This window comes from Schistocerca cancellata, chromosome 5 (genome assembly GCF_023864275.1).
Source record: "Schistocerca cancellata isolate TAMUIC-IGC-003103 chromosome 5, iqSchCanc2.1, whole genome shotgun sequence".
Lineage (NCBI taxonomy): Eukaryota > Metazoa > Arthropoda > Insecta > Orthoptera > Acrididae > Schistocerca > Schistocerca cancellata.
Window position 1 is genome coordinate 826,129,582 of NC_064630.1, and position 27,829 is coordinate 826,157,410.

The 27,829-nt window shown below is 40.2% G+C and overlaps 1 protein-coding gene across 3 annotated transcripts in view; it reads left to right on the plus strand.

The window, feature by feature from the left end:
• Window positions 1–27,829, plus strand: part of LOC126188122 (protein nessun dorma-like) — a 232,789-nt gene that overhangs the window by 115,536 nt on the left and 89,424 nt on the right. For 2 of the 3 annotated variants that reach the window (XM_049929593.1, XM_049929595.1), the window contains 2 exons: window positions 10,385–10,474; window positions 17,032–17,265. In XM_049929593.1, the coding sequence (XP_049785550.1) occupies window positions 10,385–10,474; window positions 17,032–17,265 (324 nt within the window). The remainder of the gene's footprint in view (window positions 1–10,384; window positions 10,475–17,031; window positions 17,266–27,829) is intronic. The other variant, XM_049929594.1, reaches the window with a different exon arrangement.

Below are 27,829 nucleotides of genomic sequence, written 5' to 3' on the forward strand. Positions count from 1 at the left end.
TTCACCTATGGCCCAAAGCTCATTGCCATGACTGGACAAGGTCACTCCCCAACATGCTGTACCCATTTCCAGTCACTTTCCAGAGGTACTTATTGCTCGCATAGCTGCCAAACTCACGAAAACTAAGCGAGGCAATCATCTATGGAGATGAGAACCACCACAGATGGAAATCCACGTTGGATGACAGCTAGCGAGGTCCGAACGTACATTCCAAATCCAATACATTTTGTATGGGTCAGTAGCAAGTTACCAGTAAGATATCTCAGCCTGTTGGCTTTGAAGGAGCTTACTACAAGCAACCACTAGTTTCTATGACCCCCGGGGCTTAGTAACTCCAGTATCCATGATAGAAAAGATTTTATTTCGAGATACTGATATAAAGGGTGATTATAATTAAAATTAAACTTTCAAAACACTGTAGAAATAACACCACTGGTCAGAATGATGTCAAATTGCAACAGAATATTATAGGAGAAGGGGGAAAATGTATGACAGAAGAAAATAAATAGTGTGAAAATTGATCAATAAGATGGCGCTGTATGTGTCAGAATAAGTAAATGAAGACACATGTCATGCGCACGACACATTGAAGTTGGTATGAACAATCCGACTACATGGCTCTTCCTCCTATCACATCTGCGATATTCGCCATGACTGTCTCAATGCAGAATTATGCTCTGCTTGTAAAGCTGTATTACAAGAATGATGACTGTGCACACGTCGTTCTGCAGAAGTTCTGGACACTGAAGGGTTTGAAAAAAGGCGTTGGTATCATGACTACCGTGGGTCTGGATAAAATGATTCAGAAATTTGAAAATACGGTTCATTTGGTGTGCCACCTGGTAGAGGGAGAAAAGGAATTGATTTGACATCACTAGGAGCAGTGGCCACAGCAGTGCAGGAGGAGACGAGTGGTGGTGTGCAAACATGGAGTGCACGGAGAATTGCCCAAATATTGGACATACCTGCGAGCATGGCGCGTAAAATCCCACGAAACATCCTTCTTTGCTATCCATTCAAAATTACCCATGTGTGCGAGTTGCTCGCTGTTGGCCTGCCAGCAAGAGAGACCTTCGCATTAGAATTTCTTGCTTGCGTGGAAGTGGACGATGATTAGCTGTGGAAGATTTTGTGGACAAACGAAGCCCACTTCCATCTGACAGGATACGTCAGTACACAGAATTCTCGAATATGGACAACAGAAAATCCACACGCAAACCAACCAGTACCACATCATCTTGAAAAGGTCTCTGTGTGGTGCGGATTTACATCATCATTTATCGTAGGGCATATTTTTTCTAAGAGACAGGTGCTTCCAGTCCTGTTACCTGTATCGTCACTGGAAAGCGATACGAGTGTCTTCCGCGCAACCACATCATTCCAGCTCTCCAACAGCGTGGATGTATGGATGGGATCATTTTCATGCAAGATGGCACACATCTGGACATTGCAAATCCAGTTAAGCAGCTGCTGAAGTGCCAGTTCGGAAATGCTAGAATTATCAGCCACAATTTCCCTACAGCCTGGCTGTCCCGATCACCTGATCTTAATCAGTGTGACTTCTGGTTGTGGGGCTATCTGAAAGATGTTGTGTTCAGTATTCCGACGATTGCAAACCTAGCTGCATTGAAGACATGCATTGCGTAACACATTCTGAACGGGACCCCGGAAACACTTCAATCAGTAGTGGAACATGCTGTTTCTCGATTTCAACTTGTTGCAGAAAACAGTAGACACCATATTGGACATGTTTGCACCAGTCACACAGAAATTAATAATCAGATTTGATTTTGATTGGTGCTTTTTATGCTGTTTTTGGCCTCAGGACAATTAAAAATGATGTGAGTGTTGGTTTTTATGTGTTTTTTTGCCTCAGGACAATTAGGAACCGATGTGAGTGATGCTTTTATGTTGTTTGTGGCCTCAGGACAATTAAAAATCAATTTTTCCCATCTGATGTGATATGACCTTGCCATGGTAGATGTGCTTACCTAATTAACAGTATCACACACCCATGCACACTGAGTAGTACAGTTTGTTTAATGTCAAACGTACACCTTAGGCATTGTTGTTTGATTCATTTGTCGTTTATAGTTGACCACTATTAAATTATGAGAGTTTACAGCACCATCTATTGCTAAATTTTATAACTATTTATTATTCTTGTGCCATACGTTTTCCCCCTTCTCCGATAATATTCCATTGCAATTTGACTTCATTCTGACCGGTGGTGTTATTTCTACAGCAGTTTGAAAGTTTGACTTTAATTATAATCATCCTGTACTTGGGTCAGGGCGTGATGAACTGCTGCCCCAGCAGGCTTATGGCATTGCCAACTGGATCTGAGACACTGACTGCAGCAGACTTGAAGAGTGTTCAAAAACAGCAGAAAATTTCTGGAAGTGTTGCAGTAAGGAGTACCTTACGCTCTTGTGTAACTTTCACCAGGTTAGACACCGTGATGGGGGAATGATGAGAATCTGAGTTGGTGACATTTTACTCCTACAAGTAGTAGTTCTTTCATGGCACCTGTGGAAGAAGGCAAGAGTACAGGTACTGAAAGAAGGCAGAGATGGAATCTCGCACACAGCCATCCTCGTGACCATGGATGGAAGGCACATCACTAGACGCTTCCAGCTGGTCATATATTTGGAGGTAGATGAGGGTGAATCACTGAAACAACATTCCGCATTGCATTAGATCTGTGATTGTTAATGATGCGTTGTATGTTACATTTCATAGGTGCTCTGTACAAATAAAGTTACCTATGTTTAATGCTTAAAATACGTTTCCCAGTTGTTCCCCAACATGCTACTTTCTCCATCCAGGAGGTAAATTTTGTTTTGGTTGTACACGGATGCTAGTAAGAAGTGTGCTTTCAGTACTAAGTGTTGAGCTCTATTGATGACACTACCTTCGGATTTGGTCTCGATTGTAGTACAGATGTACTTTTTTCTTCTTGAATGTAATAAATTAACCTAAGAAAGTTATCTAATTCAGTCTTGGACTGATTTAAATTGCTACCTATAAGACATTTGTTATGCTCTGTTAAGTTATGGATTCGAGGCCAGAGGAGAAGTCTGTGGTCTCTTGTGAGATAATCACTAAGTTTGCTTGGGTAGCAGATGCTGACCAGGAAAGTGGTGTGTGATGATGGTGGCTGGAAATGTCATTTTGTAGTCAACACGGCAGAAGAACACTGACACCAAGTGGTGATAAATTACAGTAGGTAGCCGTGGCTGCCAGCCTGCTTCCGTAGTGGCGGTATGCAGCCCACCAGAGTGAATGGGACAAGTGTGTGACCTCCGGCACAGCTGGTGGTGGCGGTGTGCATTTGTTCAGGGCAACGGGCAACAACCGTGTAGGCCAAATGGTGCTTTGGATGGCAACAGCACGGCTAGACAGCTACACGGCCCCCTCTCGAATTCACGGCATATCGTGGAGGTGGCTGTCGGCAAAATGGAGTCGTTGGGCAGGTGACCCAATGGTGCAGAGGTGCCGAGTTGACTGTGTACTGGCATAGCTTGGGCTGAGGCTTGTAGCTATTGACTGTAAAATCTGTTGGCGGCAACGGCGGCTGGCTGCTTCATCTCGGACTGCAAGTGGTTTCGTTCTCACGGGTATTGCCTGGAGTCAACTGCATCGCTGGGCATACTGTGCACAACTACACACTACTGAGGCTGAGGGTCTAAATTATGTGGTATATGTGTCAGCCAGGCTGGCTAGTGTTTCCCCAGTGGCAATAGTCTTGGTCTATAAGTCACAACAGGCTCAAGGTGCTGGGCTTAATCTTTGGGCAGCTATGTCTTCATTTGCTCTGGTTTTTCTGTGTGATGCTGTAAGTGGTTATCACTTCAGCTTTGAGAGACTCTGGTTGGCATACTGGTAAAGTGTTCTGGCCTGCAGAAAAAGTGTTGTCTCGATCTGAAAAAATGTTGTTATGAACCGAATATGCACTCTTGTGCCATTGCACCTAGTTATTTAGCTGATGAGCACTTCTGACGTTGTTCTGCCGAATTGATGCATCAGCAGTTTGTCCCCTGATGAAGCTGTGGTGCAACATATTCCTGCTTTTCACTGGTTTTTCTGAAAAGATAAATACTGGTAATTGCAAATGACCATACTGAATATATACGAGGTGCACAACTTTGCTTCTGTCATTTGCCGATAGGTGGCAACAACAGTAAGTAGCAGTCAAAAGAAACAGATTGCTAAGTGAAGACTCCCGTTAAACTCAAGAAGAGTTGGCATGATTAGTGGGAGTGACACAGCAAGCCATTTCAAAATGTCTCAAGGCTATGGGCATGATTCAGAAAGAAGGAACTTGGGTCCTGTGTGAGCTGAAACCAAGAGATGTTGAATGGCATTTGTGTGTATGTGAACAGTTGCTTCAGAGGCAAAAACAGAAGGGATTTCTGCATCGCATTGTGACCAGGGACAAAAAATGGGTTCATTATGATAACCCTAAACACAAAAACTCGTGGGGATATCCCGGCCGTGCTTCCATGCCGACGGCCAAACCGAATATTCACAGCTTCAAGATCATGCTCTGCATTTGGTGGGACCAGCTTGGCGTAGTGTACTATGAGGTGTTAAAACCTAGTGAAACAATCACAGGTGCTTGTTATCGAACACGAGCAGAGAATTAAAAGACAAAAAAGTGATTTTGCAGCACAACAACACTTAACCCTACATTGCAAAAGAGGTCAAAATGTACTTGGAAACGTTAAAATGGGAAGTCCTACCCCACCTGCCATATTCTCCAGACATTGCTCCCTCTATCACCTGTTTAGCTCAATGGCACATAGTGTGGCTGATCAATGCTACCACTCTCATAAAGAAGTCACAAATTGGATCGATTCGTGGATTGCTTCAAAAGGTGAACAAATGAATTAATATCACATACAACTCTTACAACACACTTCTGTATTCTGAAAACACTGTGCTCGTAGCTTGAGTTTTCCCAGAAAGTGATTCCATAATTCATTAGTGACTGGAAATATGTAGAAGAATAGTTTCTTCATTTTTAAATTAAACACTAAAGTGATTCCAACAAACAAACTGATGTAGAATCCAGAGAAAACTTACGATCTACATATTCATCATTTGAATTTGCAGCTCCTTGTGTTTACCGTGTTTGCAGTTAAAATTGTTGGATGTAAGGTCTGCCAGTTATGCCAAACACCTTTTTCCCAAGTTCCCAAACAAGTTTCAGCACCTCTGTGCCATCATCAGTGGGTTTCTGTTTTATTTAATCTCTAATGTGAACATTTTTACTAGATGATTACAAAATTACAAGTATATTTAGTTCAAACAATTTGTTTCTTTTAGTTAGTACCTTCACACTCAGATTGCATCGTTTTTCAGGACCACTTGTGTATTATTTATTACAGGTAGCATGTCATCTGCAACCAAATTATGTTGATGAGACATTTTGCTGGGAGTTAACTTATCATTTTATGCTGTACACGTAATTCAGTTTGTCGCGATATTTCACGCTAATATTTGTTTTTACTTACGTTTTTTGTGGTAGGCTCATTTTTTTCCTCAGTTAAATAGTGTGCCCTTGGAGTTTGTAGTGTATTCATTTATGACCTGTTTTCCTTCTGCTGTTGACTTCTGTATTTTTAAGTTTTCTCAGTGGTCAGTTTGCTGTATAGGCTGTGGCTGAGTTTTAATATTCTTAAGTCTGTTTCTATCATTGTGGTTGGGTGGTGATTATGGGCTATTCCCTCAAGTGCTTAGGAAATGCGCTATGGGAGTTATTGCTTTTTAAAGCTCTGAAATGTTCTGAATATCTGGTTTTGAAGTTTCTGCATGTCTGTGCTGTGTATATTGACTGGCAAGTGATGCATGTGAGTTGATATATTCCTGATCTGTTAAATTTTTATCCGTTGGTGTTTCCTGTGTTCTGATCTTCTTCTGTGCTGTGTTGTCTTGTGTATCCTATTTGGTGTGTGGTCATTGTTTTGTGTTGCTCTGTATTGGGTGAGGGTTTGGTGTGTGTGTGTGTGGGGGGGGGGAGTGTATGTTCATTTCTGAACTGTTTCCATATTTTTTGATTTAATTTGTCTAACATATGGGTGTCATGACCATTTTCTACTGCTATTTGTTTTGTAGTGTTCTTGTGTGTAGTTTTGTTTACTCATGGCTGCTCTGTTTAATGGAGCATGTATCTGAAGTTTGCTTGCTTATGTGTCAGTGGGTGGTTCGATAGGTTGTGAATAGCGGTGCTTGTGGATGCCAGCTTCGTGAATATTTTGAAGTTGTATGTGTAGTTTGTTTTATGTATGGTGAGATCTAGAAAATATAGTGTGTCGTTTGTTTCTGTTTCTAATGTGAAGTTAAGTTTTTGGTGTTAAGTTGTTTATTTCATTGTATAGCTGTTCTATGTGTGTATGTGGTTCATCAATCAGGCATGTTATGTCATCGACATAACGGTAACAGTATATAACTTTGTAGTTTTTTGGTTGTATTGTGTGTCTGAAGATCATGGTCTCCAGGTGGTTTATAAATATGTTAGCTAGGAGGCCACAAATTGGTGATCCATTGGCAGTCCTTCATGTTGAGAATAAAATTCTTTGCTGATCACAAAATAATTTTGTGTTGTTATGGTCTGGAGTATGGTTGTTATTTCATTGATGTGTGTGTGTGGAGTGTGTTTCCTTGTTGTTTTAATCTTTGTGTGGTAATGTTGATTGTTTCATTTATTGGACTACAAATGTACATTGATGTGACATCAAATGATATGATGGTTGCTGTGTCTGGTATGTGTATGTTCTTGATTCTGTCTATTTGAGTTTTCCAGGCTCCTGTTGCTATCAGAAGTGTACAATTTTTTTTAGTAATGTATGTGTCTGTTGGGTGAGGTGGCAGGATGGAGCACTTTGGAAGTTGATGACAGGCCTTAGTGGGATATTATCCTTGTGAACCTTTGGTAGGGAATTTAGGATGGGTGCTTTTGGATTTTTCTGTGTGATCCGTTTTACCTGGCCTTTTGAGAATGTATTTTTGATGTTTTTCAGTGTCTGTTGAATGTTTGTCTGGTACCTTGCTTTTGGGTCACTGGTCCTTTTCATCCATAATTACAGTAATATTCTCTTTGTCTGCTCCTGTTACTATGGCATTGTTCTGTTTTAATTTTTGTTTTAGCTTGTTGGCTGTGATTTCCTCTGATTATCTGTGTTATTTCTGCAGCTACTAATTCTCTTTTCAAGTCTGGATTAAAATTTGGTGTGCTAAGTCTTTCTTGTTCCTTTATAATGTGTTCAGACTCTGTTACGAGGTTTTCTATTGTTTTGGGTGATACTTTTGTGTTAATGTTGTGTTTTGGCCCTTTTTCTAGTAGGCTGTTTTCTTGTTTAGTAAGATTTATGTCAGCTAGGTTAATGTTTCTTTCATGGAATTTATGTTGTTGGTTGTGATTGTTTCCAGCAGGTGTGTTTGTGCTGTTAATTATTCTTTTGTGTTTCCTGTTTTGTTTCTCCTATTTTTCTTGCATTATTTTCTGCATGTATGCCTCTTCTCTCTCTATGTTATTTCCTGAAAGTGAGATGGTATTGTAAATTTGTTGGCCAATTCTAAATGTGTTTGGTAAAGTTCAGTGTTGAGTGACTGCTTCTTAGTATATAATTTCCTAATTTCTTGTTTTATCCACGTAATCTCCACTTTCTTTATCTTTTTCTTTAGTGCAGATGACATGCTATTCACAGAGTTTTTGATATAGTCTGGAATTATATTATGAGCTAGGCAATTTTTGTTGTTGGTGTGGTCTTCAGTCCTGAGACTGGGTTGATGCAGCTCTCCATGCTACTCTATCCTGTGCAAGCTTCATCATCTCCCAGTACATACTGCAGCCTATGTCCTTCTGAATCTGCTTAGTGTATTCATCACTTGGTCTCCCTCTATGATTTTTACCCTCCACGCTGCCCTCCAATACTAAATTGGTGATCCCTTGATGCCTCAGAACATGTCCTACCAACCGATCCCTTCTTCTAGTCAAGCTGCGCCACAAACTCCTCCCCTCTCCAATCCTATTCAGTACCTCCTCATTAGTTATATGATGTTGTTTTATCTGTTATAATGGTTCTGTTCCAGTATAATTTGTATTCATCATTCTCCAGTACATTTTGTGGTGCATACTTGTATGTGGGAACGTGTTGTTTTATAAGTTTATGTTGTAAGGCAAGCTGTTGATGTATTATTTTAACTACATTGTCATGTCTTCTGGGGTATTCTGTATTTGCTAGTATTGTACATCTGCTTACGATGTGATCTACTGTTTCTATTTGTTGTTTGCAAATTCTGCATTTATCTGTTGTGGTATTGGGATCTTTAATAATATGCTTGCTGTAATATGTGGTGTTTATTGTTTGATCCTGTATTGCAATCATGAATCCTTCCGTCTCACTGTATATATTGCCTTTTGTTAGTCATGTGTTGGATGCGTCTTGATCGATGTGTGGCTGTGTTAGATGATACTGGTGCTTGCCATGTAGTGTTTACTTTTTCCAATTTACTTTCTTCGTATCTGTTGATGTTATGTGATCTAAAGGGTTGTAGAAGTGATTATGAAATTGCAGTGGTGTAGCCGATGTATTTATATGAGTGATTGCTTTGTGTATTTTGCTAGATTCTGCTCATTCTAGAAAGAATTTTCTTAAATTTTATATTTATTTATAGGTATCTGTTTTTTCCATCGCTTCTATGCAGTTGCTGTGGTTATCCAATATGTAATCTTCTTGTTTAGTGTATTTTCCCTTGACTATGCTGTTTTTCTTACATTTGTCTGTTCCAAAAGCCGTATTTATATCATTGCTGAACACTTCTGTTATCATTTAGTAATTGGTTGAGTTGCTGATTTGTTGCTGCCAGTACTTTTATATCATCCATGTATAGCAAATGTTATTTGTTATTATTATTATTATTATTATTATCATTATCATTATCAGAGGAAATCACAGCCATCAAGCTAAAACAAAAATTAAAACAGAACAATGCCATAGTAACATGAGCAGACAGAGAGAATATTACTGTAATTATAGATGAAAAGGACCAGTGACCCAAAAGCAAGGTACCAGACAAACATTCAGCAGACACTGAAAAACATCAAAAATACATTCTCAAAAGGCCAGGTAAAAAGGATCACACAGAAAAAGCCAAAAGCACCCATCCTAAATTCCCTGCCAAAGGTTCAAAAGGATAATATCCCACTAAGGCCTTTCATCAACTTCCGAAGTGCTCCATCCTACCACCTCACCCAACAGCCGGCCGGGATAGCCGAGCGGTTCGAGGTGCTGCAGTCTGGAACCGCACGACCGCTACGCTCGCATGTTCGAATCCTGCCTTGGGCATGGATGTGTGTGATGTCCTTCGGTTAGTTAGGTTTAAGTAGTTATAAGTTCTAGAGGACTGATGACCTCAGATGTTAAGTCCCATAGTGCTCAGAGCCATTCACCCAACAGACACAGACATTACTAAAAAAATGGTACACTTTTGATAACAACAGGAGCCTGGAAAACTCAAGTAGACAGAATCAAGAACATACACATACCAGACACAGCAACCCTCATATCATTTGATGTCACATCAATGTATATTTGTAGTCCAATAAATGAAACAATTAACTCCTCACTCGGGCAAAAAGTATTAGTCACATAAAAGAAAGGAATTATAATTATGTGCAATGTTCACACACAAAAATCTTGCATGAATCTCATTGAGCAGCAGGAAATATTAACCACAGTCTCATGGTTCCTTTGGTCCCTTAAGAGATTTGTTATCAGCTATCTACCTGAGTTTGAGAGTAATGGAGATTTCACAGGGACAGCACTAGAAAGGAAAATGGTGTGCATTACTCTTTAATGAATATATCTCTGGTACAGAAAGGGGCGAAATGTGCAGCTTTTTGTGGAAAAAACCTGTAAATGGCCAACATGTAGCCATATAAATATTATTTTTTTCCAAGTATTATTATTTTTATTGCTTATTTATTTATTTATTTATTTTTAATTGGAATGTAAGTGTTATATATTAATTCTGTTGACACATTCCACCTCGAACATTTATTGTGAATTTGATGTATGGAACAAGTAACGAAGTAACTCATTCACCAACTTAGTTCTTCCTTGTCCCAGTATGAGAGGCAGCCAGCCGTTTGATGCTAATAATATGCCACACTTTGCAAATAAATGTATGTTCCTGATTGTGTCAACATTCTATATCACTCAGTCCTTTGAAGTTACATTTCGTTGTTTATTAGTGAGAGTGAAGTAATATTCAGTTGGCTAATAGTTAAAGTTTTCAAAGTTGGAAAGTCCTTTTTGAAACATCCTGTATTGTGTCTTACATTGTAATTACTTATCAATAAATTTTCATTTTGTAGGTTTTTTTATAACCACTTATGGTTTCCATGGGACACTGAAGATAATAGCCAGAATTGGATTGATGCACATCTCAATGAACGACTAAACCTGTAAGTTTCATATAAGTTTGTCTGACAGTACTATCACCTTTTTGTAGCATGGTTGATGTGACACACATTTACACTATGAGAGAAGATACCTGTGCACATTATATCATTGGACTGGTATGAGACAGAAGAAAATTTCTTTTGAGAGCCTTTACAAAACTGATTGTTTGTGTAAAAAGTGAAAATGGAATTATTGACATTCACAATCGATACAAAAGAGTTACATGTTTGCACCTGTTCCTGTCCTTCAAAGCATTCACCAGTATTGTGTAAAACCTGTTGCCAGCGATGTGGAAGGCGTAGTATACCTTTAGCAGAGCCTGTTTTGTTGATGGTGCAAATGGAGCAGTCTAATGCCTGTCGAATCTCTGGAACAGTTCTGAAGTGAATGCCATGAAATGGTTCCTTCATCTTTGGAATCAAATCAAAGTCACAATGACTTAAGTCTGGGGATTATGGTGGATGGTACGGTACTTCCCAGTCCCATCGACCAAACAGAGCAGCCACAGCTTGCACTGTATGCGTCCGCACATTGTCGGGTGGGTTGCGCAGAAAGATGCGCAAAGATGCTCCAAAAACGAACTGTGATATTGTGCATTGACAGTCTGCCATTGCGGAACATAATGCGTTAGGATAACACCATCACAGTCGTACACGGGAATCGCACCATCAACAGTACAGGCTCTGCTAACAGTATACTACGCCTTCCACTTCACTGGCAGTGGATTCTACACAATGCTGGTGACTACTTTGAAGGACAGTAACAGGTGCAAACATGTAAGTCTTTTGTATCGGTTGTGAATAAATAAAACCTTCGTGTGTGTGTGTGTGTGTGTGTGTGTGTGTGTGTGTGTAGATTTTCCATAATTTTCCCTCTGACTGGATTAAGATGAATTCGGGAATGGTTTCTTTGAAAAGTCTCAACAGATTTTCTTGTCCCACCTGAGTTTATACTCCATTCCTAAATTCTCATCTTCTGTCCGGCAAACCATATTCTGTAGAACAGGTGTTGCTAGGAATATTAGTTTTGGGTGTAACCATTTTTCAGTCTGTGTTGGCATGGATAATAATGAACTCTCTTTGGAAACAAATGATTTCAGTTAGAAGTCGGTGTTTGTTGGTAGAATGTAGTACCTCAAATAAAAACTAAAAATCAATATAAAGATAGAGAGGAAGCAAACATTGTAAAACAATATTCTGGTGTGATGAAGAGCCTTAAGGTAACTGTTTTCTAGAAATCGTGCGGGAACCTACCAAACAATAGTTGTGCTGCTGCTGTCGTTTTACGTAAGTGTCAGCCAGTACATACATCAACATAAGGTGACAATGTATTCATTGTGCATGTCCTAAATAGTATTAGAATTACGGAGCCATCTGATCTTAGTTGTCCAAATAAGACAAGCAAAATGAACTTATGAGAATAATAGATCATTTAAAAGTAGTAAGAATGTTATATAATGCAGGACTCTTTTTCAAGAGCTAGCAACATGGAGCAACGTGATAATGCAGTGACTATCCATTCCAGATTTGGACCATTGAAAACCACAAATGATGATGAATCTTATTGAAAAATTAAAAGTACCATAGAAGAGAGTATGGCTTTCAGAAAGTTTTAGAGAATGTACCCTGCCAATTTTAAAACCATTGTGCAGATGATTGAAGAAAAGATTTCAAAAGATTCCACACTATTTAGGGAAACCATTCCAATCTTGGTATGGATAGCTGTCACACTTTGGTTCCTTGCTAGGGATGAATCTCTTACCAGCCTGATGAATATACATTTAGAGTTTCAAAACAAGTGATCTCAAGTGCTGTCTGAGAAACATGTAAAGTTGTAATTATTTCAATGAAAGGTTTTGTAAAAGTGAGAATCAGGACTTTTGTTGGCATTATGTTTTATTCCTCCCCCCATGAACCATGGACCTTGCCGTTGGTGGGGAGGCTTGCGTGCCTCAGCGATACAGATGGCCGTACCGTAGGTGCAACCACAACGGAGGGGTATCTGTTGAGAGGCCAGACAAACATGTGGTTCCTGAAGAGGGGCAGCAGCCTTTGCAGTAGTTGCAGGGGCAACAGTCTGGATGATTGACTGATCTGACCTTGTAACATTAACCAAAACGGCCTTGCTGTGCTGGTACTGCGAACGGCTGAAAGCAAGGGGAAACTACAGCCGTAATTTTTCCCGAGGACATGCAGCTCTACTGTATGATTAAATGATGATGGCGTCCTCTTGGGTAAAATATTCCGGAGGTAAAATAGTCCCCCATTCGGATCTCCGGGCGGGGACTACTCAGGAGGACGTCGTTATCAGGAGAAAGAAAACTGGCGTTCTACGGATCGGAGCGTGGAATGTCAGATCCCTTAATCGAGCAGGTAGGTTAGAAAATTTAAAAAGGGAAATGGATAGGTTAAAGTTAGATATAGTGGGAATTAGTGAAGTTCGGTGGCAGGAGGAATAAGACTTTTGGTCAGGTAATTACAGGGTTATAAATACAAAATCAAATAGGGGTAATGCAGGAGTAGGTTTAATAATGAATAAAAAAAATAGGAGTGCGGGTTAGCTACTACAAACAGCATAGTGAACGCATTATTGTGGCCAAGATAGACACAAAGCCCATGCCTACTACAGTAGTACAAGTTTATATGCCAACTACTTCTGCAGATGATGAAGAAATAGATGAAATGTATGACGAGATGAAAGAAATTATTCAGGTAGTGAAGGGAGACGAAAATTTAATAGTCATGGGTGACTGGAATTCGCCAGTAGGAAAAGGGAGAGAAGGAAACATAGTAGGTGAATATGGACTGGGGGGAAGGAATGAAAGAGGAAGCCGCCTTGTAGAATTTTGCACAGAGCATAACTTAATCATAGCCAACACTTGGTTCAAGAATCATAAAAGAAGGTTGTATACCTGGAAGAATCCTGGAGATACTAAAAGGTATCAGATAGATTATATAATGGTAAGACAGAGATTTAGGAACCAGGTTTTAAATTGTAAGACATTTCCTGGGACAGATGTGGATTCTGACCACAATCTATTGGTTATGAACTGCAGATTGAAACTGAAGAAACTGCAAAAAGGTGGGAATTTAAGGAGATGGGACCTGGATAAACTGAAAGAACCAGAGGTTGTAGAGAGTTTCAGGGAGAGCATAAGGGAACAATTGACAGGAATGGGGGAAGGAAATACAGTAGAAGAAGAATGGGTAGCTCTGAGGGATGAAGTAGTGAAGGCAGCAGAGGATCAAGTAGGTAAAAAGACGAGGGCTAATAGAAATCCTTGGGTAACAGAAGAAATATTGAATTTAATTGATGAAAGGAGAAAATATAAAAATGCAGTAAATGAAGCAGGCAAAAAGGAATACAAACGTCTCAAAAATGAGATCAAAAGGAAGTGCAAAATGGCTAAGCAGGGATGGCTAGAGGACAAATGTAAGGATGTAGAGGCTTGTCTCACTAGGGGTAAAATAGATACTGCCTACAGGAAAATTAGAGAGACCTATGGAGAGAAGAGAACTACTTGTATGAATATCAAGAGCTCAGATGGCAACCCAGTTCTAAGCAAAGAAGGGAAGGCAGAAAGGTGGAAGCAGTATATAGAGGGTTTATACAAGGGCGATGTACTTGAGGACAATATTATGGAAATGGAAGAGGATGTAGATGAAGACGAAATGGGAGATAAGATACTGCGTGAAGAGTTTGACAGAGCACTGAAACAAGGCCCCGGGAGTAGACAACATTCCATTTGAACTACTGATGGCCTCGGGAGAGCCAGTCATGACAAAACTCTACCATCTGGTGAACTCGATGTATGAGACAGGCGAAATACCCTCAGACTTCAAGAAGAATATAATAATTCCAATCCCAAAGAAAGCAGGTGTTGACAGATGTGAAAATTACCGAACTATCAGTTTAATAAGTCACAGCTGCAAAATACTAACACGAATTCTTTACAGACGAATGGAAAAACTGGTAGAAGCCGACCTCGGGAAAGATCAGTTTGGATTCCGTAGAAATGTTGGAACACGTGAGGCAATACTGACCTTACGACTTATCTTAGAAGAAAGATTAAGAAAAGGCAAACCTACGTTTCTAGCATTTGTAGACTTAGAGAAAGCTTTTGACAATGTTAACTGGAATACTCTCTTTCAAATTCTGAAGGTGGCAGGGGTAAAATACAGGGAGCGAAAGGCTATTTACAGTTTGTACAGAAACCAGATGGCAGTTATAAGAGTCGAGGGGCATGAAAGGGAAGCAGTGGTTGGGAAAGGAGTAAGACAGGGTTGTAGCCTCTCCCCGATGTTATTCAATCTGTATATTGAGCAAGCAGTAAAGGAAACAAAAGAAAAATTTGGAGTAGGTATTAAAATTCATGGAGAAGAAGTAAAAACTTTGAGGTTTGCCGATGACATTGTAATTTTGTCAGAGACAGCAAAGGACTTGGAAGAGCAGTTGAACGGAATGGACAGTGTTTTGAAAGGAGGATATAAGATGAACATCAACAAAAGCAAAATCGAGGATAATGGAATGTAGTCGAGTTAAGTCGGGTGATGCTGAGGGAATTAGATTAGGAAATGAGCTACTTAAAGTAGTAAAGGAGTTTTGCTATTTAGGGAGTAAAATAACCGATGATGGTCGAAGTAGAGAGGATATAAAATGTAGACTGGCAATGGCAAGGAAAGCGTTTCTCAAGAAGAGAAATTTGTTAACATCGAGTATAGATTTAAGTGTCAGGAAGTCGTTTCTGAAAGTATTTGTATGGAGTGTAGCCATGTATGGAAGTGAGACATGGACGATAACTAGTTTGGACAAGAAGAGAATAGAAGCTTTTGAAATGTGGTGCTACAGAAGAATGCTGAAGATAAGGTGGGTAGATCACGTAACTAATGAGGAGGTATTGAATAGGATTGGGGAGAAGAGAAGTTTGTGGCACAACTTAACTAGAAGAAGGGATCGGTTGGTAGGACATGTTTTGAGGCATCAAGGGATCACAAATTTAGCATTGGAGGGCAGTGTGGAGGGTAAAAATCGTAGAGGGAGACCAAGAGATGAATACACTAAGCAGATTCAGAAGGATGTAGGTTGCAGTAGATACTGGGAGATGAAGAAGCTTGCACAGGATAGAGTAGCATGGAGAGCTGCATCAAACCAGTCTCAGGACTGAAGACCACAACAACAACAACATGTTTTATTTTAATAATAGTTTTTTTTTTTTAAGAATACAAGTTTATGGGCTACATTTATGGTTGATATCTATCTTTATCACAATACATATGTTGCTTCCTCCAGATTCCATGTTTTGAAGGAAAAATTAAAATGAGCGATGACCTAATAAATTTCACTTTTTTTGGAGAAAAACTGCCTCCCCCTCAGAGCTTCTTCTGTTGTCTCTTGAATTGTGGTTATTAACGTGTGTATTTTTTCTATTTTGTGTTTTGGACGTTTCATGTTTTTTCACCAAATGTCCCATAGCATCCCTCCTTTTGCATGTATTTTTGCGGTCTTGGGATATTGCATTCCAGACCTGAGAGGGCCTGAAACATCAATTATATATGATGTTGTCTTCACGGCAATCAAATAGAAATTGACTTAGAAAATGTACCGACTACAATAAGTCGCACAACATTGTCGCACATTCCCCATTTCGATAGGGAACCTGCGACTTGGACTGTTGTAACACGACAGTCGTAGAACATGAGGAAAAGTCATGGAACAACTCTGAAACTTCTTCTGAGAATCATGTTTCATGATTTTGTCACTAGGTGGGCATACAACTGCTGCTGCTAATGATGATATTAAGGAGTTGAGGAGAGGAATGACAATTTGTAATCAGCATTTTCTTTCACTATTTCATTGAGTCAGCAGTTCCATTCAAATGACCTGAAATAGGCATATTTGTTGGCAGAGGCAGGCTGCACTGATTGAGCCATTGCTAAATTGTGAGGTTTTTTCCTGAGTTTTTGAACAGTTGATAAGCTTTGGACAAGGATTTGTCCAATGTTACTGCTACATACCTTAAATTCTACCATGTTTCATATGTCTTTCAGCACAACAGTTTTCTTTTGGTCATCATACTACCTTCTAGGTAACACTGCTTAGTGGAATGTTTTTGAGTTCAGTGTCAGTTTGAAATAGTTTATTCATCTCCTTTGAGTCCAGAAAGGAAAAGTATTTATATGTGGCTCTCAGAAATGTGACAACTTCATTACATTGCAAACAGATTGTTAAAAATTTTTAAATTTTAGTTAATTTATTTTTTTTATTTATTTATTTTTTCATGTTGACTATTTTCTGAAACATTATTGCACTATAAGTGATAATACAGTTTAGAAGGATTGGGTATATTTACATTATCGCCAACTTTGTACAAATTGAGTATGAATATGAAAACTTTTATCAGTTCACTTAAAATAGTCATTACAGATATAATTATGTTAAATGTTTGTATGCAAAATGGCATCACAAAACTTCTGTGGAATTCGCTTGTTTAGCTGTATTTTATGCTGCATTATGAAGTGTGAATATTAATCGCAGATACGTCCACTTTCAACATATGTAGGTACTATGATATGAAGTCTGGAAAAATACCATCTGAAATGGTTGAAAATATCATGTCACTGTTGTCAGAGGCTCGTGTAATACAGAACAAAATTTCTGATTTGGAAGAAAATATAGACGATATTGACAATGAAGATAGTTTGGATGAAAATAAAGCTTGCAACCTAATAGAACTTCGAATTCGGCTCCATAAAATCAAGAAAGAAATTCAAGTGATGGAAAATCCTGCCATAAGGTACAATTCATAATATTTGGTCTTTCTCAGGCACCTATTAACCAACTTAAGTATCTTACAGATTTTTTAAAAATATGTTTAACATTTTAATATCTCATTATTTGCTATATATAATGTGGGAACCACTTATTACTTGTTTGAAGGCTGTTAAAATGTTTGTTCTTTACTGAACCACATATAAAGTAATGGAGGTTTTTTTTAAGCTTGATTTGTAGCACACTGATCAGAGTAAGACACAGGTACCCAGTGACAATAGTGGTCATGTGTGTGTGGGAATTATTTAATGTCACGAACAGTATAGGTTGTGTAAAACTGATGTGTGAAATATGAATATATGTACAGAATTGTGGAAGCATTCTAAAACCCCATAGTGAGAGAGGAACAATTAAACCAGTAGCTGTTAAAAATTGTTACCATGTAGTTTTTGCGAATTGTTGAAATTGTTTTAAGTTCAAAACATTTAAATGAGAAAGGTGAAGTTAGGAAATATGCACTTGATTAAAGAAATATTACAGGAGACTATAAAAGTTAATGATAACAGTACCAGAGAAGGAAAGTTGCTACTCACTATATAGCGGAGATGCTGAGGCCGCGATAGGCACAACAAAAAGGTTCACACAGTTACAGCTTTCGGCCATAAAGGCTTTTGTCAGCAGTAGATGCATGCGCGCGCGCCCACACACACACACACACACACACACACACACACACACAACTTGCACACACATTTGCAGTCTCAGAGAGCTGACCACATTGCGAGCAGCAATGGGAGTGGCGACTGGGTGGGGGTAAGGAGGAGGCTGGGGTGGGGAGGGGGAGGAATGAGGAGGGATTCCATTGTTTGATTTTTAAAGTTAATGATAAAGCATTACAGAAATTCTTTTCATAACATGAGCAGGTGTTTAATTAAACAATGATAAAACAAACTTACATAATATGTGCTACACTGCTGTTTAATAAACAACAATGAAATAACTTTCATTATATGACACTGTCGCCACGGACAGGTGTTACTCTACAGTAATGACACACCCAAAACATTAAACAGTGCTGCTGCATTAGACTCCAGCCACCCGTTTATTCGATTGCTCATTGTCTTGTAGGCAACTGCCTCATTGTGCTGCTAGCTGGTAATGTGGGTCATTTTCTTGCATAGATTGCAAACCATGCCACAGTGATCCCATTCCAGCAATCCAGCAGGATCTCCAGCCACTACTCAAATCTTTAGGCCCATCCCAGAACCTCTCCCCAGAGTCCATCTCTCTACTTAACCCTACCACTCCCCGAACTCGCACCTTCTACATGATTCCTAAAGTCCATAAACCCAACCACCCAGGACGCCCCATTGTGGCCGGTTACTGTGCCCCCACCGAGAGAATTTCTGCTTTCATAGACCAACACCTTCAACCTATTATCTGGAACCTATCCTCGAATATAAAACATACCAATCATTTCCTCGATCGACTCTTCACAGTTCCTTTCCCTTTATCACACGGTGCCCTGCTCGTCACTATTGATGCCATCTCCCTTTACACTAACATTCCTAATGCCCATGGCCTTACTGCTATCGAACACTACCTTTCCAGACACCCTGTGGATTCCGAACCAACAACCTCCTTCCTAGTCTCCATGACCAACTGTGTCCTCACCCGCAATTACTTCTCCTTTAGAGGCATTACCTACAAACTAATCCACGGTACGGTGCCCGCATTGCACCATCCTATGCTAACCTCTTCATGGACCATCTAGAGGAATCCTTCCTAAAAATCCAGAATCCTAAACCCCTCACCTGGTTCAGATTCATTGATGACATCTTTGCTATCTGGATTGAAGGTGAGGACACCTTATTCACATTCCTCCAGAAGCTCAACAACTTCTCCCCCATTTGCTTCACCTGGTCCTACTCAACCCAACAAGCCACCTTCCTAGATGTTGACCTCCACCTCAGAGATGGCAACATCAGTACCTCTGTCCATATCAGACCTACTAACCACCAGCAATACCTCCAATTTGACAGCGGCCACCCGTTTCATATCAAGAAGTCCCTTCCCTACAGCCTAGCCACCCGTGGTCGTTGCATCTTCAGTGATGAGCAGTCCCTCTCTAAACATACCGAGGGTCTCACTGAAGCCTTCACTGACCGTAATTATCCTCTCATCCTTGTACAAAAACAAATCTCCCGTGCCTTATCTTTCCAGTCTCCCACCACCTCCTGAAGTCCCACAGTCTGGCCCTTGTAACTCAGTACCATCCGGGACTGAAGCAACTGAATTACATTTTTCGCCAGGGTTTCAATTACCTCTCGTCGTGCCCTGAAATGAGAAATGCCCTACCCACTATCCTTCCCACCCCTCCTACTGTGGTATTCCGCTGTCCACCGAACCTATACAATATACTTGTCCATCCTTACACGACCCCTGTTCCCAATCCCTTACCTCATGGCTCGTACGCCTGTAATAGACATAGATGCAAGACCTGTCCCATACATCCTCCTACCACCACCTACTCTAGTCCGGTCACTAACATCACCCATCCCATCAAAGGCAGGGTTACCTGTGAAACTAGTCATGTGATTTACAAGCTAACCTGCAACCACTGTGCTGCATTCTATGTAGGCATGACAACCAAAAAGCTGTCTGTCCGCTTGAACGGCCACCGACAAACTGTGGCCAAAAAACAAGTGGACCACTCTGTAGCTGAACGCGCTGCCAAACATGATACCCCTCATCCCAATGACTGCTTCACAGCCTGTGCCATATGGATTCTTCCCACCAACACCAGCTTTTTGGAATTGCGCAGGTGGGAACTTTCCCTGCAGTACATCCTACGTTCCTGTTACCCTCCTGTCCTTAACCTTCGTTAGTCACTGTCCTCACCCATCCAGCCCCCTCCCTGTTCCCATTCCAGCACTACACAGCCATTATTTCACCGCCACACCCAGTCTTTTAATTTCTCTCCTTTCTGCTGCTTACCCCCTATCCCCTCCGCACCTTCTCTCCTGCTCCCCGTCTAAACTGCAACACTTCACGGTCCGCCACCCCCACCGTATTACCCCTCCCTCTCACTACCCCTGCCTCCTTCTTACCCCCACCCAGTCGCCACTCCCATCATGCACTGGTGCTGCTGCTCGCAGTATAGTTTCAGCTCTCTGAGACTGTAGACATGTGTGCAAGTTGCGCTTGCGTGAGAGAGAGAAAGAGAGAGAGAGAGTGAGTGAGTGAGTGTGTGTGTGTGTGTGTGTGTGTGTGTGTGTGTGTGTGTGTGTGTGTGTCTACTGCTGACAAAGGCCTTAATTGCCGGAAGCTATGATTGTGTGAATCTTTTTATTGTACCTATCACGATTCAGCATCTCCACTGTATGGTGATTAGCAACTTTTCTTCTCTCGTATTGTTACGTTCCATCCTGCATTTTCCATTGTTTCATTTATCAGTGTATTAGCTGAAACAATAATGAAGGAATAGGTATGGGCTCGCAGTTGCGCAAAAACTGTGGAATGGTGCAAAACAATTTTATTTGTATTTAGCGCACTTTATACATAGTCGCACCGGCTCGATGGTTGTCTTCTTCTTCTTCTCCTTCTTCTTTTGAAGAAAAGATTAAAAGATTTACAGGTAGCTCTAAAAAAAATTAAAAAAATATGTTGCAGAATATTTTGAATACTTGACAAACTAAATGCTAATAACAAACAATGGAGTTATTACATATACAGCTTGAGATTCACTAAATAAGATCACTAATGAGTAAAATAGTAAAATGTCTTCAAATTTTCTTACACGTGATGATTACAAAAAAAATTATTTTGCATCTAAGGAGAGAAATGTCCTTTAACATCGACATAACTAGAAATTACTTAGTAGAAACAGTCAGTGTAAATTTGTAGAAACAATAAATTAAGTGAACTTAGACTTACACACAACAAGATGAACATTTTGTAGGCTAAGAAAACAAGATTAGACAAGCAAACAATGACACAGAATTGTTTTAAGAGAAGATAAATAAGCATTTAGAAATTGATTGCAAAATTATACAAGATTTACAATCAAGTACTATAAACTAATTATCGTGATTTGGAACAGAAGTGATAAAAGTTTAGAATCGTATTATTGTGTTGAAAGGTCCAAAAGGCACCAGAAGCTGCCTGATAAACACATGGTGATTTGTAGTGGGAAAGTTTAGTTAAAACCAATATGTGAGAGTATAAAATATTAAGGAAACTCTTGTCCAGAGGCTTGGAATATCGTATTTACTCGAATCTAAGCCGCACTCGAATCTAAGCCGCACCTGAAAAATGAGACTCGAAATAAAGGAAAAAAAAATTTCCCGAATCTAAGCCGCACGTGAAATTTGAGACTCGAAATTCAAGGGGGGAGAAAAGTTTTAGGCCGCACCTCCAAATCGAAACAAAGTTGGTCCATTGTAATACGAGATACAATTTAGGTCGAATGAATGACGATGCAGCTACAGTAGTTTGGTTCAAGTTGTAAGCTTTACCAGGTAGCCATTGCTATGCGTCAGGCGCTCCGTCCGTATTTATATGGGTACCCTTCCTTTCTCACATGCTTCGTCTGGTTTGAATCAATTGCTTATTTTGCTTTGATCTGATAAGTGCCGTTTTCTTTGTTATAGGTGTTTACGTCAGTCACTCGAAGCTGAAAATGCATTACTATACTGTGTCATGCATTGTTTGTCGCATTCTGATAGTGCGTGTTTACGGCCTGTCGCTGCTCGCGGCATGGCTTGCTTTTGTGCGCGCTACCGCCGCCTACAATTTAAAAACGAGAGGAATCGTCTCATTAGCGAAACAATGGCAAGAGACTGCTATTTGTTGTTACTTACACTGCTGCTTTCTTTGATAATGATCAACAAGAACCAAATAATAGACTGCGTATGATAGAACATGTTCTGAACGAGAGTTTGGCGAAAATTTTTCTCCGTTTGAAAATCTTTGCGGCCGCTTCTTTAGTACATCAAATTCTGCACAGAAATTAGTCATCTTAGATTTAAAAATCTAGTCAGTTGCCGTGCTTCATTTCTGACTGTATCACTATTAGGCATAAGAGTAATACGAATATAAACATGACACGATACGTATATTCTTCCGCGTTTGCTGTTGCCTCACTCTAGTTTCGTAGTTTATTAGGCAGACAGGATTTAAATCAGATAGCAGCAAACACGAAAGAATACATGGCAAAATGTTTATATCCGTATTCTTTCTTATGGTGAAGAGAATACTGCATGTGATTCACATTTCATCAGGTTCCTATTAGCAACCATCTCTTCTCACAGCTAGCAAAAAATTCAGAACGTAGAGTTGGCCATATTGACAAACATCCCAAACAGTCTTGCCTGTCGGATTTTCGTAGTACATTAAAATTCTGCTACATTCGAAGATGAACAATACGGAATTTGTATTTACTTCGTTGAATAATGTATGAAAATGCAGTGGTCGAAACTCAGGGCGGAGAAAAAAAAGCTCGTCGGTTTTTTGGATTACAAAAACCGGAAAAAAAGTGCGGCTTAGATTCGAGTAAATACGGTAACTTCAAGTAGGTCACAATCTTCATATATTGGTAGCTGACATGTACAGGATCACAAATTGGTCCTTTCACTTCTGCAATCTATCTTAATTTTTTGAAGGAGGAAAAAAAAAATCTTGTGAAGTAATAGACAAATAAAGTCAATAACAGAACTTTGTTTTCCTGTCCTGAAAACTAACATAATAAGCCTACGTGATCACTGACGTATGCTTTTAATTTTATGTATGTCTTTTTCCTTAATATATTTCTCCCGAAGACCAGCAGTGCTCTTAATATAACTGTTTTAGACTTGTAAAGAGCTATTGGGAGAATTACACTCTGGTATAGTCTGATTTTAAAACTCCTCAAAACCGCGCAGCACGTCTCTTTAGCCAAAATTATCCTCTGTTTGCCACTGCGATCCTTGCCTTAGTTTCACGTTTTCATTCTTTTCTGTTCTAAAAATGCATCCCAATTATTTAAATGTGTCACATTCTTTTAAAAGTTATCTGCAGATAGTTATGAGAGGTGGGGGAGCAGGCATGCAGATTTAGGTGGTCAAATGATCGACAAGAGATTAACTGCCAAAAAAACTGCCTGATGCCTGAGGAGGTTATTTCCAAAAGAGGGCATACATTGATACCTTGAGAAGGGGAGAGGTGAACACAAGAACCCAAATTACAGATCATGGAAGTCTAACTCGTGGCATGAGGGAGTGGAAAAGGAACGTGTTAACAGGACAAATGCCAGTGAACAAGAGAGGGCGACATCTTTGCATGTTCCTTATACAGCACCACACTCTATGGGAACTCTTTTAACAAGTCATCATCCCATGTTGAAAGCACGCCACCATGGGCAGTTGCTCAGAGTCCAAGCTAGGTACTGAATAAAGAGAATTTTTTTCTTTTCTTTTCTGAACTGTTTATCATGTCTAACCTCTCCAATGTGGATGGCACCCACACATCCTTCCCATTTCTGCATGTGTTAGGTGTGATATTAGGTACGATTGTTAAATGATCGACAAATATTAAGTGAGATTAAATGATAGAAAACTTTTGACTCCAGCTTGAAATGGAGTCTTGGAACTAAGGAAGGGTTTAATATTTTGATACTTCTTTGCAAGTATAGGGGCATATTTCAGTTCTTAAAATATGACTCCATATAAATCTCACAGTGTATCACTGTCGATACAATAAATTGTCTCTTTGGTTGTCACAAAGTTAGAATTTTGTAGTTTGTGGCCTTGCTATAGCTTGCCTGACACATTTGGATGGCGAGCTAGTGGGTGACAGTGCTGTGTGCAAGGGCAGTGGGTTGTGAAATGTTGTAGTCCAGGGCACAGGCCACTTAGCTGTGGTGGTGCAAAGTAGACCTCAATGTACAGCTGCGCAATGCAGCGGGACTGCACAGGTATAGTGGCTGGCAGCACCTACTGGGATGGAATAAACCCCAGTACGGTCCCCAAAAACTGCAACCCTCCATCTGGTGGGTATTTACACAAAGAAATAAGGTTTTCTTCCCTTTCACCTACTACACATCCAGTAGCGAAAAACGCTACTTTGTTCCATTACTAATAACATTAAATTTAGCTTTGACCACGACATTCAAAAATGAAAGAATTGAACTCAAGACTCCCTTTAAAAATTACTTCACATGAATAACATAATGACTATCCTTACATATCTGTTTGGGGGGGGGGGGGGGGGGAGAGGTTGCACTTTAGTACTTGCTTCATTGGCTGGTAAAATAGCCTGGTGGCTGGCACTCAGGAACAGCAGCTTGCAGTGGTTTACAAGGACATTTACAATAATCTGTTTTGTATAAAAACCATAGGATAACACCAAACAGCACTAGGACTATAGTAGTAGAAACAACTAGGCATTGTCACAGTTGACTTATATTTCTGCTGGTGTCAATCTTCAACATACGCAATAGCACGTTGGTAATGTTAAGTGGCACCAATCAACTGTTACAGGAGCATGCCTCTAAAGATAATCAGTTAAGTCTGTTACATACAGTAAAATGGTTTCAGTTTAATGTTAAAGTATTATTCCAACTGAGCAGATAGTTTACAGGAGGGAGCGATAATGCCACACTGGGGAAACTGGTTGGTAGGATATCATAGCATAGTCATAGTAGACTATAGCATTTGACATTGGTAATCTGGGATGCTTATGGGGTAAGGTTCAATTTCCACACAATTTCCAATATTAACGGACTGGCAAGACAGTGCTTTACAGGAAGACCATTACCATAAATGTAACTGTAAGTTAAGCTAACCAATTCAGCACCAAGCTTAGGGCAAGGTTAGGTTAGAAGTTTGTTTGTAGGAAATTGTGTGAGTGAGTGATAGGAGAAGATAATTTCTGAACTGGTTTAGGATTGATGATCTTTCATCCAAACCATAGTGACGCAGGCAATCTTCATATTGTGCACTACATACCTTTGCTGTATCGCTACTGTATTGGCCGTACAGGTTGTAGGAACGATGTAAATTAAGAGGGCAGGATGGATTGCTGCTTTAGGAGTTAGGTGTGGGTGAATACTAGATAAGGCGTTGGTGTTTTTGTGCCGTAAATCGGAGGTAACAACTGCCCCGTGCAAAATTTACAGAATATGGGATACAAGTTGAAATCATCAGGTCACATGAGGGAGAAAAACCTTCTTCTGAAGGTCAACACAGATAGGTTGTCATACCATGAAACATAAAGCTAATCCCATTTGCAGCACAGGTGTAATGGCTGCATTTGAGCAGTCAGTCACTTAGTCAATATGAGTGATTCTGCTTGCACCCTTGCATTTTGGGATTGCGTGAAGGGCAGCATTTTAAAGGTAGCAACATAATATTGCATCAACTTCATGTTGGATAGTTAGATTTGGAGAGGGTTCATTCTCACTAGAGAGTGTTGGAGAGAGAGACTGGTTGACATAGTGTGAACGGAGGTGACACATCTCTTGGCAGGAATAGATAATACGGTGAACAGTTATTACTGGGAGAGTATAGGCAGGGACTACTCTTCTTCAGCAAAAGAAGTAGCAAAGGATAACATGGGTAGCTGTGCAGTAGATAGGGGCGAACTGAAATTATCCTAATAGCGAGCAGCAGCACTTGCCCACCGATATTCGGCAGCACAGACAACTGCGAATGTGCCGGTAGCAGAAGAAAATAAGCTGCTCAAAGTATGCCATATCTAGTCTCTATCTGACTTTTAGTGTAGTTTTTCATCCTTTCATTAGATATATAATACAAAAATTGGAGCCACAGAGGCTGTCATCACCTCAAATGGCCAAGTAGGGTTGGCAACATAACAGTGCAAATCCTCCAAAAGTGGGAAGCAGTGAAAAGTGTTGAAAGGGAGCAGGAGGCTACACAGGAGTACAATAATGTCAAAACCAGGAAGTGGACCATACAGAATATCACATTAATAAAACATCAAGGTATGGAACACTATAAAAGTAAACATAGTATCAGATAATTAGCACATTTACTAACTAAATACAACATTGTCTCAGGCAACTACATATCACTCTATCATCATTATGTGTGCCTTGAGGAGAGTGTGAATAGAGGCCCCTTGCAACTTAATGCTGAGCTTACTGTTGCCAGTGCATTTTGAAAAGAAATTCCAAATGTAACAGCACAGCTCAGTGACTGCAGATAGAATGGTAGAGATAGGTACTCTACACGAGTAACCCAAACAGGAGTGAGCTAGTGTTGGAGTGACTGATTTTAATTAATGGTTCCTGCAAGGTAGCAGGTGGCAACTCATGCCAACGGGCAAACTCATCATGTCTTTCACAAGCTCTGAGGAATAAGTGCAAAAATTATTGGTAGTTACCCCTATAGTAGGAAAAAGCAGAGCAAGGGGTGCTGATTGGTAGAAAAGTAGAGTAAGAAAATTGCTGAAGGTTCACCACATGAGGCCTGCAATTCAAATTGTGGCCACCAACTCTTTGGTCATACTTCACATAGCATTTGTAAGCGTAAGATGCGTATTTAGCAAGATGTGATTGCAGTAGCCACCAGAAAGATCGCGGGAGGCGCACATGGACAGAAGTTGCCGCAAGTAAAGTCCCATCCACCAGAGGGCACACGAGAATTCGGCCGTGCCCTCTGCCGGCGGAACAACAACAACTCGGGCAGCACAGGCCGTGCCCAGTCAGTTTTACATTGGGCATGCCTAGCAGACAGTTCCCGGGCTACACTATGTGAAGTGCAACGGACAACGTGAATCGTGTTAATACAGTGATATTGTTGATGGCCTGAGCTGTGACAGTTGCAGCTAGGTCTTACATAAAATGGGACTTCGTAACTAAAAATGGTAGGAAGTGAAATGCACTTAGGTGGGCCGTAAAATTGAGGTACAGTAGGTACCTGGTATGGATACTCGCAACCAGTCACTCAGTCACTACCAGATGAAAACATTCTGCCAAATCATTTTGGTGAGTGCAAGTGATAAATGTGTGATTCACGGTTATCAACTGTGATACAGCTGTCAAGAGTGATAGTTAAATATTGGTTTTGGTAGATATTCGGTCAGTATTGATCACTTCTGGTAAATCAGGCAACAATAGCCATGTTTTCTTGGTCCGCAGTACAGGTTGTGGTCAAAGATATTAATTGAAAAAGGTGTCATGGTCACTTGTAGTCATCATCAAGGACAGATGTTAAGAGTATAGTGTAAAAGTCTGCAGAACAGAGTGAAACAATTGTTCACATTACCACGGTGACATGGGAGTATTCAGAAGTGAGGCAAGTGGCTGGCCTTAAGCATAGCCAAACCAGTTCAGGCACTGACATACTGCACTGCAGTCAGAGGCCAAGGTTCGGACAGTGTAGTCTTCTCAACCATAGGTGGAAGTTCTGGATCCAAGCTCCCAAAGAGCAACTCACCGTTGAATGAAAAAGGAAAAGAAACAACTGGGTGTAAGTGTAGAGTATTGTGCATGCCACCGTGGTGTCTCTGTCTTGTGGTTATGTAAATGTGTGATAGACACTGACAAAATTTAACTGTACATTATATAAGCAAAATGAACTGAATGTTGC